The sequence below is a fragment of the Metarhizium brunneum genome, chromosome 1, assembly GCF_013426205.1.
Source record: "Metarhizium brunneum chromosome 1, complete sequence".
NCBI lineage: Eukaryota > Fungi > Ascomycota > Sordariomycetes > Hypocreales > Clavicipitaceae > Metarhizium > Metarhizium brunneum.
In genome coordinates, this window is record NC_089422.1 from 3,217,696 (window position 1) to 3,231,709 (window position 14,014).

Here is a 14,014-nt window from a genome sequence, read left to right on the forward strand (position 1 = left end):
GCAGGCTGAAGGATTTGTGACCTAGTTCCCGCACGGGGCTGGGTCTTTGTGCGGACACAATGGCAGGACAAAGACGCCGGGGTAATAGATGCTGTGTGGGTGGAGGGAGGGATGATGGAGGTGAGGTGGATGACGGCGGTGGACGGTTGCGGATGGTGGTGGACGGTGTGTCGTGTGTTCAATGTTGGATGTCTGGAGACGGCACCAACAGCAACAGAACACAGAAGACAGAACAGAATGCTCCGGAATGCGTTTCTCGGGAGGGGGCGGAAGCAGGCCGTTTATAAACATGAACGGCGGCGTCGACTCGCCATGAATCGAAATCCGGCGCAATCCAAGGCGAGGCGGGAAGAGCAAAACGCCCAACGCGTGCAGTAGTACTCCGTAGACCGGGGGGGTTGCAGTTCCACGTGTTGGCGCGATGCCGGTTGGGCCAGAGCTGCCCAGGACTCACTCAGGAGCCGTCAATGTCAATGGTGTCTCTTCTCTGAGGGCTGGATAATTTAGGGCACCCAGCTTCTTGCTTGCCTTTGTCGAGCGTGCGTGTGCGTGTGCGTGTGCGTATGCCCAATGGAGAGGCCAACCGACCAGTCGCCTACGTATCAGTGTGTCTCTGCGTCAATCCAACAGCCAGCGGGTAAGTGCCTCGCTCAATTGGGCCAAACACCAAGGCGCAGTTGTGCCCTGCGGATGTGGTGATGCTGATCCGGGCACGTGAGAGTTGACGCCGATGCCGGTTGCTTTTGCTTGACGTGGACAGACGCACTTCGCCAGAGCAATCTGGTGATCCTTGCCTACCGAGCCTGCCTAGGCGTTTGCTGTGGTGCCAGCAGTCGATGTCTCACTGTGTTGTGTGGCAGATGCACGAGTATTGTAGTGATATCCTGCGCCTGGTGATGTCTTTTTTGTTTCTTGTCGTTGTTCTTGTTTCCTCGCATTGGCGCTTAGAGAGGAGGTGAGCGTTTATCGATTTGGACAGGTTGCCAGAACCAACAGACGAAAGAAATGCCGTCGGCTAGGACAGACAGATTGCAAAAAAAAGAAAAAGAAAATTAAAAAATTCTACTTGCAGAACAGCGAGGGCCGGACCGTGGCATCACCATAGGGTCTGGTGGCGGCACAAGATACATATGTAGTTTCAACGGCCCGTCAGGGTGCATTCGACCGAGATCAAGGTCGGACGAGATACTACTCCGTGTATACGCATCTGAGAGGAGAGGGCGACGTACAGTATTCGACGGCCCTGAGCCTGAGCCTGAGCCACGGCACGTCGTTGCTGCGTGCTTTGTTGTTGTTCCTCCTGGAGCCCATTCATGCACGCAGACCAAGCTGGGCCGGGTGAAACAAACCAATTGACGGCCTCGGACACAGACATAGCTTGAACGTTTCAACTTCTCGCAACGGACGGGTAGATAGATGGACAGCTCGACGGCGACGAGGCCAGAGCGGGAGGCCAAGCTTTGGCCATGGCACGGAAAGCCCCGGGCCCAAGAGATCCAGATCATACTTGTACCGTCGACATGGCTCTCATATCGTCTCTTTGACCTTTTCTCAGCAAGGGACCCTTGGCTGGCCGTCGACACGTTCAATGTTGCCATTCGCGCCTCTCTTGTCCTTGTCCCTGTCTCTCCTCCCAACGCCCTCGCTCCCGGCTCTACCCCAGCCTCTCTCTTCCAAGGTCGCGGGACAACCATAAGTCCATCCAGCTGTTTTTTAGTTTCGCGTTTCTGTGGGAGGAAGAAACCGAACCGACGGAAACTCGACCGCCGCCGGCCCAGGCCTATAATAATCAAGCGTGTGCCATCGGATCCACTGTCCATCCTCTCCATGTCCAAAAGAAGCTTTCGAGCTCGATGCATGTCGCTCAGAGCAGTCAAGTAGCAGCCACGGGGCCCTCGTCTTCATTGTCTTCATTCTCTCTCCCTCGCCCTCTTTCCGGCCTCTTTCTCTCCACTCCTTTCCGCTCCGCCCAACCCGGGGCTGCTCGAGCTCTAATACTGGTTGGTTTCTGCAGCTCCTAGACAAGGGCTCCAAACCCATGGAGCCTGTACCTAGCAAAGCACGTTTCCCCCAGGGTTGCGGATGTACCAGACATATTGATGCGGAATATATGTTTACTACCGAGTACGGAGTACTCCGTACGGGGAATACCAGCTTGCGCTACCAAACTAGCAGACAGCCGAGTTGCTGCCACTTGACTTTGCTAATAATACCGACCATGCTGCGCAGTCATAAACGGCCGTGGTCATGCAAAGCTCCGCCTCAAATCCCCCTGCCGCGTCGTGTTTTCAGTACACCTTTGTGGTCCTAACCCGGCGGCATTTTCCCCAATTCAAAACGATTATGGATAGAAACGGACCCTGGGCTAGGCTTATTTGGTCAAAGGGATCTGTGCCTAGGGCATTGTTCGCCGCAAGGCGGCTTTCGGACTCCGTGTGTGCTCCGGGACTGCTGGGCTGGGCGCGGCTTTCGGGGCCTACAGAATGAGCAGCGCCATCAAATTTTTCCTTCACGGGCGTGCCTGGACGTGGACAGACCCCAGGGCCTGCTTGAGTTCAATGTTGTTGACATGCCAGACTCCCCACGGGTCATGGCTAGTGCCCCCCCGATCAATATTGACGAAACGTTGGGATATGGAGTACGGAGTAAATAAGTTTATCTGCAGATCCAGCGACCTGCGGAGTGCGCCCCATGGTCCAAAGCTTGGATCGCTTGCAGTATTATCGACTGCCACTTTAAAGTTTGTTTCAAGTCGCTGTTCTGAGTTGGTCCTTCAGTAGGTAGTAGACTTGGTGTTTCGCTACCCGAAAATGCACGGTCTCAAGACATGAGGCTAAGCCTTGTCATATCAAGATCAATTTCGGGAAGGCTTTTGAGTTTCTTCCGCTTCGTCCAGGACCTGTCTCGGCAATTAGACCACCTCGGCTGTCTCGAAATCAGGGCGTCTCGCTTCCGTTCTACCAGTATCCTACCAACTGGCGGAGAAACCCGAGATGCTCCGTCCAAGATGAGCCCGCAATACCCGAAGACATGCTCGCCATCTTGTGCACAGCACAGAGAAAGGTACTCGGTACGATGTGATATGTCATATCCCTCCGGAGTCTGCTGTGCTCTGTACCAATAACCGCCAAGTGTTTGCAGGTGGGCTGTGGACACCTCTCTATTTAATCTACTTCGTCTTCCGTCAGGGCGGTTTTGGCTCGGTGGCTGCTGTTGATTCGTAGTCGTAGACTCGGACGTATGTATGTACTACAACTTGCGTAGGGTTGGCCGTTCAGTGATTTGTTGCGCCGCCTGGCCCGACCCATCATTGTCTTGATTTGATTTCGATGACAAACCGTAATACTACTAGCACACATGGAGAGCGGCATGTTCCATGCCTTCGGTGTGCTCGGTGCTTGGACTTGATTGCGTCGGTAACGGGCCTCTTGCTCATACTGAGCAAACGGGCGTGCTTCATGACGAAAACACAAACCCTTGTACTCCGTACTCCGAAGATCTATACACGCGCATCTAGCTACATGGCCCAGGGCCACAGTCAGTTAGATCGAGATGTAGGGTTGCACGACTCGTTCCGCTTCGCGCCACTCCACAGAAAGGAACAAACAAATCAGTATTTTTAGCTTCTTTGCATCCGCCGTGGTTTACGCATACCTGCAGCGTATGGGCCACGCAACCTTTTGCTTGCCACTCGCTGCCGGTGCAACTAAGAATAGGCCTCTTCTGGTCTGGTGAGGAAAGCAAATGTGCGGGTAGTTTTGGTCTTGTCTGGTTCAAGTTCCGTTTGCAGTCAAGTCGTGCTGGAGCTTCTGGGCACGTCGTATTTGTTCTGCGCCAAGAAAATCGGACAATTATGCCCGTTTCTCCTGCCCAAAACAAGTCAATACAACCTCCACATCCCCCCGCACGGTTCAAGTAAGCCATGGCGCCCTGCCGCATGAATGCGAGTTCAAATGTTGTGTAAATATGTCCTGTAATTGACCACTGCAACCTTGAGATGGATTCCCAGGCTGATAATGTCTTGCAATGTCAAGTGATATCAGCAGCAAAACCATGCATGGATACCGCTCTGCAGGCTCTCGGGTTGCGCTTTCTTGGCAAGGCTCGACCGACTCCTTTGCCCTGGAGCTGGAGTATGTATGTATCATGATGCACTGGTGGCTATGACGAATCCTACATGAATGCCAACCGCCACCAATAGCAGCCAATACGAATGCCCTGGGAAAGATAACACAACAAGCACCGCACCGAGTATACGTGGATAGTGCTGATAGTGAAAATAAAGTACGACATGACGGCTTTCGAGATGTATGTAGTAGCCAAATGCGACATGCGTCGAACGGCATACCGTCAGCCCCATTGGTTTCTCGGGTTGCATGCACCAACCACCAATGCCTGCATCGTTGGCGATTGCGCGCAGAAGCGGATAAGATTTCCTTACCGTCGCAGTCACACCCGGGAGCCTCTCGGGCCATATCAATAATACATACATAAGTCGAACTGGGATGTATCTGCAGACCTCCCTCCCGCAAACGCTCAGCTTTTCGCCGTCGACGAACCCATAACCCACATTTCACATGTGCTACGCAGGCGCAGTGCAATTTACGAGGGACATGGAACATATCCCACTCTGCACATTGACTAGTATTAGGTGACGTGTGGACAGGCGGATGCAGATAGACACATCGGGCGGCGGGATATATATCCAGGTGGCCTGATGCTATCGATTTGTTGAGTAACATCACACGCTCAGATCTAGATCTGGTAACGCACTGCCGAGTCCCCGATCGCTACAGGTGAGCTCGGAGCTAATAGCCCACACCTGTGGCCTGATAGCTCGGTAGGGACAGCTCGGTAGGGACACAACGACAAGTGAGTTGCCTCCTGTTGGGGTTGTTTCTCAGTTGAACGTTGCTTGCTTTCCACCGGAGCCGTTGAGCGACGATTTGTTGTCCAGCGGGACTGCCTTTTTCCAGGAGTCGGACCTGCTAGTATTGCCGCAAACTTCTCAAAGAATAAGCCCGGTACATTGCTATTTTTAAAATGCAAATACCCTGGGGATTACAGCATACATACGTAATCCTCAGCTCTTTGGATCTCTGGCTCTTGGCCAGTTGTGGCTGCATATATTGAAGGGGGAGACTAGGCCAACTCAATGTTCTGAACACAGGCACGACCACACTCTCGCAATGGCAACTTCAGCGCTGGAAGTGTGTTCGGACCGGCCAAGTCGTCTGCCAGAACGACGAAAATCAGCATCAGAGAGAGTCCTCCGAGGTGTGGTATCATTAGCGAAAAGAATGCATGAAGATTTGAGATGCAGGGCTGACGCAATCTGCCCTTCATGCGGGCTGAGGAAAATCCGGCCCCCAATTGTCCCTCTTCGACAGCAGAACAAGTTTCCACGCCTGCCGCTTCAACATTGTGATGACACTAACTATAACAGGTTCATTTGGCCTTTGGGCTGCCGCCACAACCACTTTCGACCCATTGTCTGTCAGGGGTGGGCAAGGAACGAGCGAATGCTTGATTCCGTTGCTTCCGACTGATGGAAATGGAGTTATATCCGACGAGTTGAGCCGAGAGGAGAAGAGGCATTCATTGGTGTGGCATGAATGGTACCTATTTTGTTAGTTATCGGGTGGTCCTGGTGTGTTTGAGAACAGTAATAAGCTTAAACTGAAGACAGTCAACCTTTGACGGCTACATTGTGAATGATCAACGACAAGACGGGCAGAATCTCAGTCTCGTGATTGACCCTGTTTTTTTTTTTTTTTGTTGTTTTTTGTTTTTTTCTTTCAGCCTCTTCGCAGGCTTTTCGGCGCGGCGCGGCTGATGACCAAGATCCAACGCCTTCCGCCGACGTGGCGAGGGATTTTCTGAGTTTGTGCCTTACATTAGCCAGGCCCGACGGAACGCCTCCCCTGCCACTGTTGTGTCGAGGCCGGGAAGCCCACCACCTGTTTGTCGGGTTCCTGTCCTCGTTTGGTTCGGTGGAGATGAGCTCCAAGCCATTGCCCTATCAGGGGAAACCGATGTGCACAGCCATCCGTGGAGCTTCCCTTGTCAAAAAGCTTACTCCATACACATGCTTCTTTTTTTGGTGGTATGAGTAATAACATGCTGGAGAGATCTCGATCTGACCTAAAACATTCAGTCACAGGCAATAACGTGTTCCCGCCCTGTACAATGCAGCAGGCAAATAGACGGGGAATGGCAGGTCAACACGGGCAGCATGCTCTTTCAAGCTACACTTACTTCCAGGACGCGGGCTGTGGTGCGATGGAGCACGCAATGGCTTTTTCACATGCAGGCTGGGGGACTCGCCGCCACCGTTGACACATCTTCATCCTTGTGGTGGACCAGGTCGAATCCATCACGAGCAAGGATGATGGTACAGCAATGCCGGCTAAATCGGGACACCCTTTGGCCTGACGTCTGGTGGGTTGGAGGATGGATAGTGAAAGTGGAGGCATTTCCAAAAAAGGCCCCGCTTGAGCTGAAGAATGGGTACTGTGGAATCGTGGTTATTCCGGCCCGCAGGACTGAGAAAAAAACTCTGCACGCGGAGAGCAAGACGATTCAAACTCCACCGGACCCAACGCAAGAATGGCCACAGGGTAGCCAGAAATGGCATGTGTCTTGGTCGCTCGCCGAATGCCGACGCCATTGAGCTCATACTGGTGCAAAAGCCATCTTCCAGGGGTCAATGGAATTTTTTTAATTTTTTTTATTTTTGTTTTCAGGCTGCCAGCCCTCGTCGTCACCCCAGTCCCCGCTGGCCCGTCATGACTTGCATTCGTGATGAGTCTGGTGCCCGTGATGGTGTGCCTCGCCGCAGACTGGCCGCCGGTACAACTTCTGGTTTGCTTGACCGGCCTTGGCAGCGTCTTTCAACAGCGAATGGAAGTGGCACAAGCACCTGTGTGGTGTGCTCTTGGCTCGACATTCTAGGGTTTGCCTACCTTCCAACGTCGAGTGGCTGGTGTCAAGGCGCAACAGAAGCGTCACAATGTCTTGTTGTTCATGACACCCTCATCACCTGCAGTACAAGTATAGACTCATATCACTGACCACAGCCGGCGAGGCCCAACACGCCTGCTGCCCGAGATCGTGGCACTGGGGAAAAAAGAAACTCACCCAAAAACCCGGCAGCGGTGGTTCTTGCGCGGTGTGGCGCGTTGCTATTCGCCGACTCCGACGGCCGCTGATGGATTTGATGCCATGTGTACATACACACGGACGGCTGCTCCAGTGGCCTCATTCAAGCCCTTTGGACCAAGACTTGTCTTTGGTCTTTGTTTGGCATCGCCTGTCGAGTTGGGCACGAGAACGTGGATTTTGAGCAGTGGTTGTGGTTGTGGTTGTGGTGGGGGTTGGGTATGCAAGCCAGTGGCGGTGAATAAATGTCTGGTGTTTGTGGTGCAAATCCCATCGTAGACCGTTTTTGTTCTGAGGATTTGCACGCCGTGATGGAAATGTTATGGGGTAATGAGCGGGATTTCTTGACCGCGTGAGCTGTTGTTGAACGAACGTGGTAGATGACTACGGGACCATATTGCGGGCAATGTTGGCACTATTCTTATTTCTTCATTTTTAGCCGTGATACGTGATAAATTGTGGGTTGGGCTGAGTGTATGGCGGTGAGAGTCTCTTATCTCCTTTGTTTTTGCTTTGTCGTGAGCCGAAGTCGTGTAGTTGGCGGTGAGTCTGACGGTTGCTGCTGAAGTTGATTCAGACTTCCTCAGTGTGCGGTGGTGTCAACATCGCGGACCAGCACTTGGCATATGTGCCGAGATGGATGACTGACGAAACGGGCATCTGTATGCGGCCATGTACGGGTTCTGAATGCCATTGTAACTTGTCCCAAAGAGGGCGACCAACACTAACTTCTTGTCTCTTTGTCCCCTGTCTACTCTCTCCAGTTTGTCGCCCGGGTGTTCCATGACTGGCAGTTGTAGTTGAAGACAACTCAAGAAGAAACGGCCCGACAAAGCCGAGGTCAAGGTAAGTGGCAGCATCAGCAGCCATGCCTCTCCCTCCGTGTGAAATACATTCCAAGGGATGAACAGGCCATACAAGTGTCGCAAACTCCTGAGCCTTGATATGAGTCTCTTTGTATTCAAGCCTAACATATCTGCTACATAGATATGCCAGTGTATTCTGGATGACGGGGTTCGTGCGATATGAATATTCGAGGCGCGGATGGATTCCATGAAATATTTACATCTTAACTCCGTCTCGTATCTCGTCAAGGCATAAAAAATACACTATACTTGGCATCCTATCGTAGTATTATGGACACGGCACTCAGACATTTGTAATCCCGGAAATTTCTTTGCTATCAACTTTACTTGCTCCCACTCCTGTTGCGATCAAAGAGATCCAGAGATGATGAGTAGGTCTCTCGCTTGGATGGGTGGCCCCGTCAATTATGACTACATTTATTTAAAGGTGATTCACACCATTCTTATTCATGACTGATGTTAGCTGCCCCCAAATTATCGAATTTCTTGGGTTGTGGCACTGTTTGATGATTACGCTGGCCACGTCCAAGATCTACATATGCCTCCTTCCCATTCATGAGCCAGCTGCTATGAAGCACAAAGCGCTAAGCTAGCCTATATATCCGTTAAGCTTGAGTAGTTGAATATACCGGCGTCCGAGACCTATGGCAAATACACTACCTATGGCAAATACACTTCTGCTGAAACTCCATCATATCATGTCCATCGAGTGTTGGGTACCAGAAACTGACGACGGCCGTCTTTTCCGGCAGAATTCAGATATTGGGCCATTTCTCGGGGTTTTGTTTTGGATACTTTACAAGTACTAGTATTGGTACGGTTTCCGTAAACTGGTTGATAGAGCATATATCCAGCCGTTGCGTTCCATCTCTGACAGGACAGTCCGATCTGCCTCGAAGTATAAGTTGATACTTGGCTGGATACACATTTCTGGGGGGAAATTCTTGCTCTGTATTATTCCTAAACTCATTTAGTAATCAAAGCAGACGGCGCAATAACAAGTATTTTGCTTCTGCCAGTGAATCTTGTGCAAAGTAATCGTAAACATCGTGATGGACACGCTGTTGAATAGGCAATCCGGCATGGACCGTGTGTTCCTACATGGCTTTCTTCCAAAGGCACTGTCATCAAAATTTGAACCGACTTGGCGAATAAATTTGGTTAGATTTGAGTTTCATTCTCTCAAGGGCATTAAAAAAAAGCATATGCTTATACTACTGATGGTGTTGATTCTTGCGAGCATGTCAGGTCGGCGAGCTATAGGGTAGTTGGCAAACGACCAAGTGAAGAAGCAGCTTGGCCAATGCTCCAAGTCGGTGATGAACTTTGTTCCTAAGGCGAGTTTCAAGTATTTATTATTTATTTCCATTGCACATGACTTCTATCGGTGACGTTGGTGAGCTCAGTACATGATGACTGGTTGGTGTTGGCCACCTGGTCATTGTTTATACGTGCATTTGCTACGGCAAACGTACAAACAGCAAGCAAAACATGCCAACTGCCTCAAGCATTGACAGTGAATTCAAACCCACCTACGTACGATTTTGAAAGACTCGCAACATGTGTGGTAATGTGACCGCCAACCCCGACAAGCAGCCGCAACATGGCAGCAAAAGCATGAATTCGTCTCTCCTTGTGATGACTGCAACGCGGTAAACAAAAGCACGTCGAACGGAAACCAGCAAGGTACCTCTCATATACCTGCGCCTTTAACCCGCAGCCTCTGCTTCTCGCAATCGGGACCTACAAGCCAAGAGACGCCCGCCCAGTGAGACTATGCATCCATGTCCGGCACTCAAACAGCGGGAAACAAGCTACCCTGGCTCGTCATGTCTGATGCTAAGTACAGGTGCCAGCACTGAGACTACTATTACCGCATCTGGTAAGCCAGGAAGCCCGTGCATCGGCAAGATCAGAACTGCGGGGGAGGAAACGAACAAGCACATGAGACAAAAAATGACGTGGCTCGCCGATGAATCTGGGGTACGAACCGGCCGGGTTGCCTGTCATCCGTGCCAAGCTGACAAATGATGGAGGTGACAGCACGCAATTCACCAGTGTTGTCGTACTCGGCAACGACGATGTGTTGAACGTGAAGAAATAAAAAGGACGCCGCGAACGGTGTTACGGACCATGGCGCCGGTTTGCTCGCTCGCCGTGCGTGTTGAAGCTGGGCCGTGATCGGAAATGGATGGACATTGCGACCTCGTAAGCCGGCCCAGGCGGGTCTTGACTCGGTTCGCGTTGCCATGATGCGAGGTTGGATGCGAGGTTGGATGTGTACGTTGGGTCATTACGGGCCAAACTGAATGTTTTTTGTCCATTCAAATATCTAGTGATGCATTCTCAGTTCAAGGGGTATCGCAGTGCTTTTTTTAAAAACAGACATTATCCAACAAAATTAATTCACCAGAGGAAAACCAAAAAGTGAGTCGGCTTGATTCTCCCATGGTCTGAAAACCATTCGCTTCAATGTTCCTTCCCTTCCCAACTCCACGCACAGACTCGGACCAAAAAGTACCAGACCAGACCACTCCAATCCCAAGCCCCGGGCTCATGACACGCAAAAGGAGAACAAAAAAAAAAAAATCAATGAATCAACGTCAGAGAAGCGCGTGATTAATCATCGGCGGCGGCGAGTCTTCATGACGTGTGGTGGACGGGAATGCCGACTCGAGTCCGGCGCCAGGGCTTCTTGTGCGACTTGGGCTTCGTCTGCGGCTCCTTGTTCGCGCCTCGCAGGCAGCGGTCCAGCATCTCCCATCCCTCGTGGGGAAGATCAATGAGGGAGTCGTTGAGGGTATCGATGATGAAAGGGTTGGCTGCACCGAGGGGGGGACCCCATGTTAGCCGACTAGACTCGAGACTTGGCTTTTGAAGCTTGATTGACGCACGGAGGGAGGCATGTTTGGGGTTCAGTGTTCCAATATCGAATTCAATGTTGCATCGACTGTGGCGGCACTGGCCCCACACATGTGCACCACTTGCCTGGCATTAATGCTTGGCGGCACGTCTCGAGCGCTCAAGTGAGTGCATGTGCTGCTCCGCTATGGTGGCCGACCGCTGTAACCTTGCCCACGGACCAGGTTGCAGCAGTGGAATGGGCGGTGCCTTCAGTGCCAGTCATTGATCCCAGTGCCCAGATGTCAGGTTGATGCCCGCTGGGGCCCACGGACCGGAGGCCCCACTGCGATCAATGATTGATCAATTCAGTTGACGGCTGGGGAGGAACCGCAGCCCAGCCTGCACATGTGGCGGCCTGAGGTGGCCTGACATGCCCGAGGCTGCAAGCCAAGACGCAGCATTTCAAGATTCAAGTCCATCGCATCGCATCCAGGATTCAAGGGGAATAACATGGAAACAACAACAACACCACTTACGCATCAGATCGATTCCCGCCTCGCCCGCATTCACCGCCAGGTCTATCCTCGTGGAATTATAGCACCCGTACCTCTGCTGGAGATGCAGCATGCAGCGCCATAGCTCGCGCGTCTCCTTCTGGCTCATGCCTTCACAGCTGCGGCTCGAAGCCGACGACGGCGACGTGCTCGGTTTGCGGTCGTGCTGATACGTGAAGAACCGGACAGAGCACCGACGAGACGTCGCCAGCGGGGGGCACTCGTCATGAGACGTCCATGACGAGTTGGACGCAATAGAGCATGTTGACGACGAGAGTCGTCGTGGAGAGGGCTGGTAGTCCATTGTGAGTGTGTGTGCAGTCTGTCTTGTTGTCTGGTGTTGTTAAGAGTCAATCCACCCCGTATGTGAGGAGGGACGGCGGACACGACGATTATTTGTACTAACTCTTGCACAGATACAATACAAAAACAACAAAGGGACAAGAAGAAAAACAAACCCGGGCCGGGATCAGGGTCTCTTATACACACAATCGTACATACAACGGGCAGGAGTGTTTTTCTATAGACAGAAACAAGGGTCAACGTTCAACAAATCGGTCCCATCCATGACTAGCCGTTTTCCTCATCAGCTCGACGGCCTCATGCTTGGTCGGCCGCCGCCAACTGGCTGCCGATCCGATGTCTCGAGTGGGACGCGTGTGGATCCTCACGGCATCCAACTTTTAAACGAAAAGGTAGTGCCAGCGTACCATGACGAGTCCTCGATCGATGCGCATGGCTGGCTGGCATGTTGTAGGGCCATGGGAAGTCGTAGCGTCGTAGGGGGTCACAGCGTTGCAGTCACAGTCGCAGTCACAGTCACAGTCACAGTTTGTTTTCCGAGGGCAAGAGGGAGAGAAAAAAAAAAAAAACTCAAAACACGGCCGTCGTGCGATATCTTGTTGGTCTGGTGTCACGTACGTATATAAAATGGCCAGTTTCTTCCTTGCCTGTTTGCCCGCTTGGACAGCACCATGCCACGCTCATGTGCTGCCCCAGCCGTCACTGCTACGCACGTCCATTGCAATGCCCGTGGCCCCATGAGGGCCCAAGAGATCCGCCCTTGAGCCCATTCCCCCTTGGTTGCGCGTTGGTGTTTATGCGAGCGACGATATTGCCGTCACGTATGTAGGTTGCCAACACTGCGACCCCCTTTGCACCCGGCTCGTACGAGACCAAGCGCTGAGTTGGTCAAAACACGGTATGACTTTAACGATTTTGCGCCGACACTTGTGGTCCTAGACAAGCCTTCTGCAGGCTACGGGTGGCAGGAGGCCAAACTCGACGAGGGAGGGTGACATTGAAGAGGGGGGGGGCAAGGGGAGCACATCCGTCCGTGAATGTGTGTGTGTGTGTGTTTTTTTTTTCAAGGTCGGGAGTGGAGAAGCCATACATGCAAGTACAAGAGAGAAGAGGGAAAGGAGAAAAAAAAAAAAACTGACTCTGTTTCAGGGTGAACATATCCACACGTTCCGTCTTGACAGCACGGGAATCTGGCGTACATTTCGATATTTATTGGGCCCAAGGGCGGCGGTGGAGTCTTTAGGCGGCGCTGCTGGAATACTTTGGACATGTAGCCCACGACGCGAGTAATTGCTGCATGAAAAAGAAGGACGCGAAGCCACCTCTACACGCGTGTGGTTTGCACATGTCTTGTTGTATTATTTATTTTTTTTAAAAAAGAAGAAAAAGAGAAAAAAGAAAAGAAAAGGGCGCTTGCTTGTTTGTTTCCACGGCGGACAAATTGCCGTGCTCCCGTGCTCCCGTGCTCCCGTCCAAGTGCCGGGTGTGGGAGTCGGTATTTCCCAATCAGGCAGGGCTAATGCGGCATCACGTCGAACCACAATGGCCCCGGATGCTCCGACTTTTCGATTGCATCTCATGTTGTTCCTGCGCCGGAACGACATGGTTTTTTTTTTCTCTCGTCGTGTTTTTCCGCTCAGCCTACGCCCGACACACTGGCCTTGAGCCCGACCAGGAAAAATAATCGCCGCATATTCATAGCGCCTGGCTTCAGCGGCTGCTGCCACGCTGGAATTGACCGCGGCGGAGCGGCCGCGACCCTGTGCATCCGCGTCTGTGCAAAGTTTTGCAAGATCATGGCAGCCCTTGCGGTTGAGACTCCCGGGCCAAGATGGCGCGTGGGAAATATAAAATGCAGCGCGGAGGGAGCTTGGTGCTACAAACGCAACGGCGTGACTGGCTTCCAAGCACCAACCGGCCAACCAGAACTTGAGCGCCACAGGTGTCGTCTCCGAGATCTGATCGCGCACCCGGCAAACTACCTGGGTAATTGGCCAATCGAGCAGGTAATTGTACGGTTCGGAACACATGCTTTCCAGGGCCCTGGGACTTGGCTCAAATGAACATGGCTCATCAACACGGGTTCGATAACCCCCTTCCAGGCAGCTGCGTTCCTGCAGCCAGGACGGTTTGGTTTGCCAAGTTTTTTTGTGTGTGTGTTTGCAAACTATACGAGCAAGTACTGGGCGGTTTCCCATCCAAGTATACAAGATGCTCTCACGGAGTAGTCTAAACCCGAATCATGGACTGGCCTCAATGCTGGGCAGTCGTTCTTCGCCGCACCAA

At 52.2% G+C, this 14,014-nt stretch overlaps 1 protein-coding gene across 1 annotated transcript; it reads right to left on the reverse strand.

Moving 5' to 3' along the window:
- Nucleotides 1-10,670: 10,670 nt before the first annotated feature.
- Nucleotides 10,671-11,729, reverse strand: G6M90_00g009900 (uncharacterized protein; the record flags this gene model as incomplete). Its single annotated transcript, XM_014694040.1, has 2 exons — nucleotides 10,671-10,849; nucleotides 11,408-11,729. 2 exons carry the CDS (start codon nucleotides 11,727-11,729, stop codon nucleotides 10,671-10,673), a joined length of 501 nt encoding a protein of 166 aa, XP_014549526.1.
- Between the last annotated feature and the right edge of the window lie 2,285 nt (nucleotides 11,730-14,014).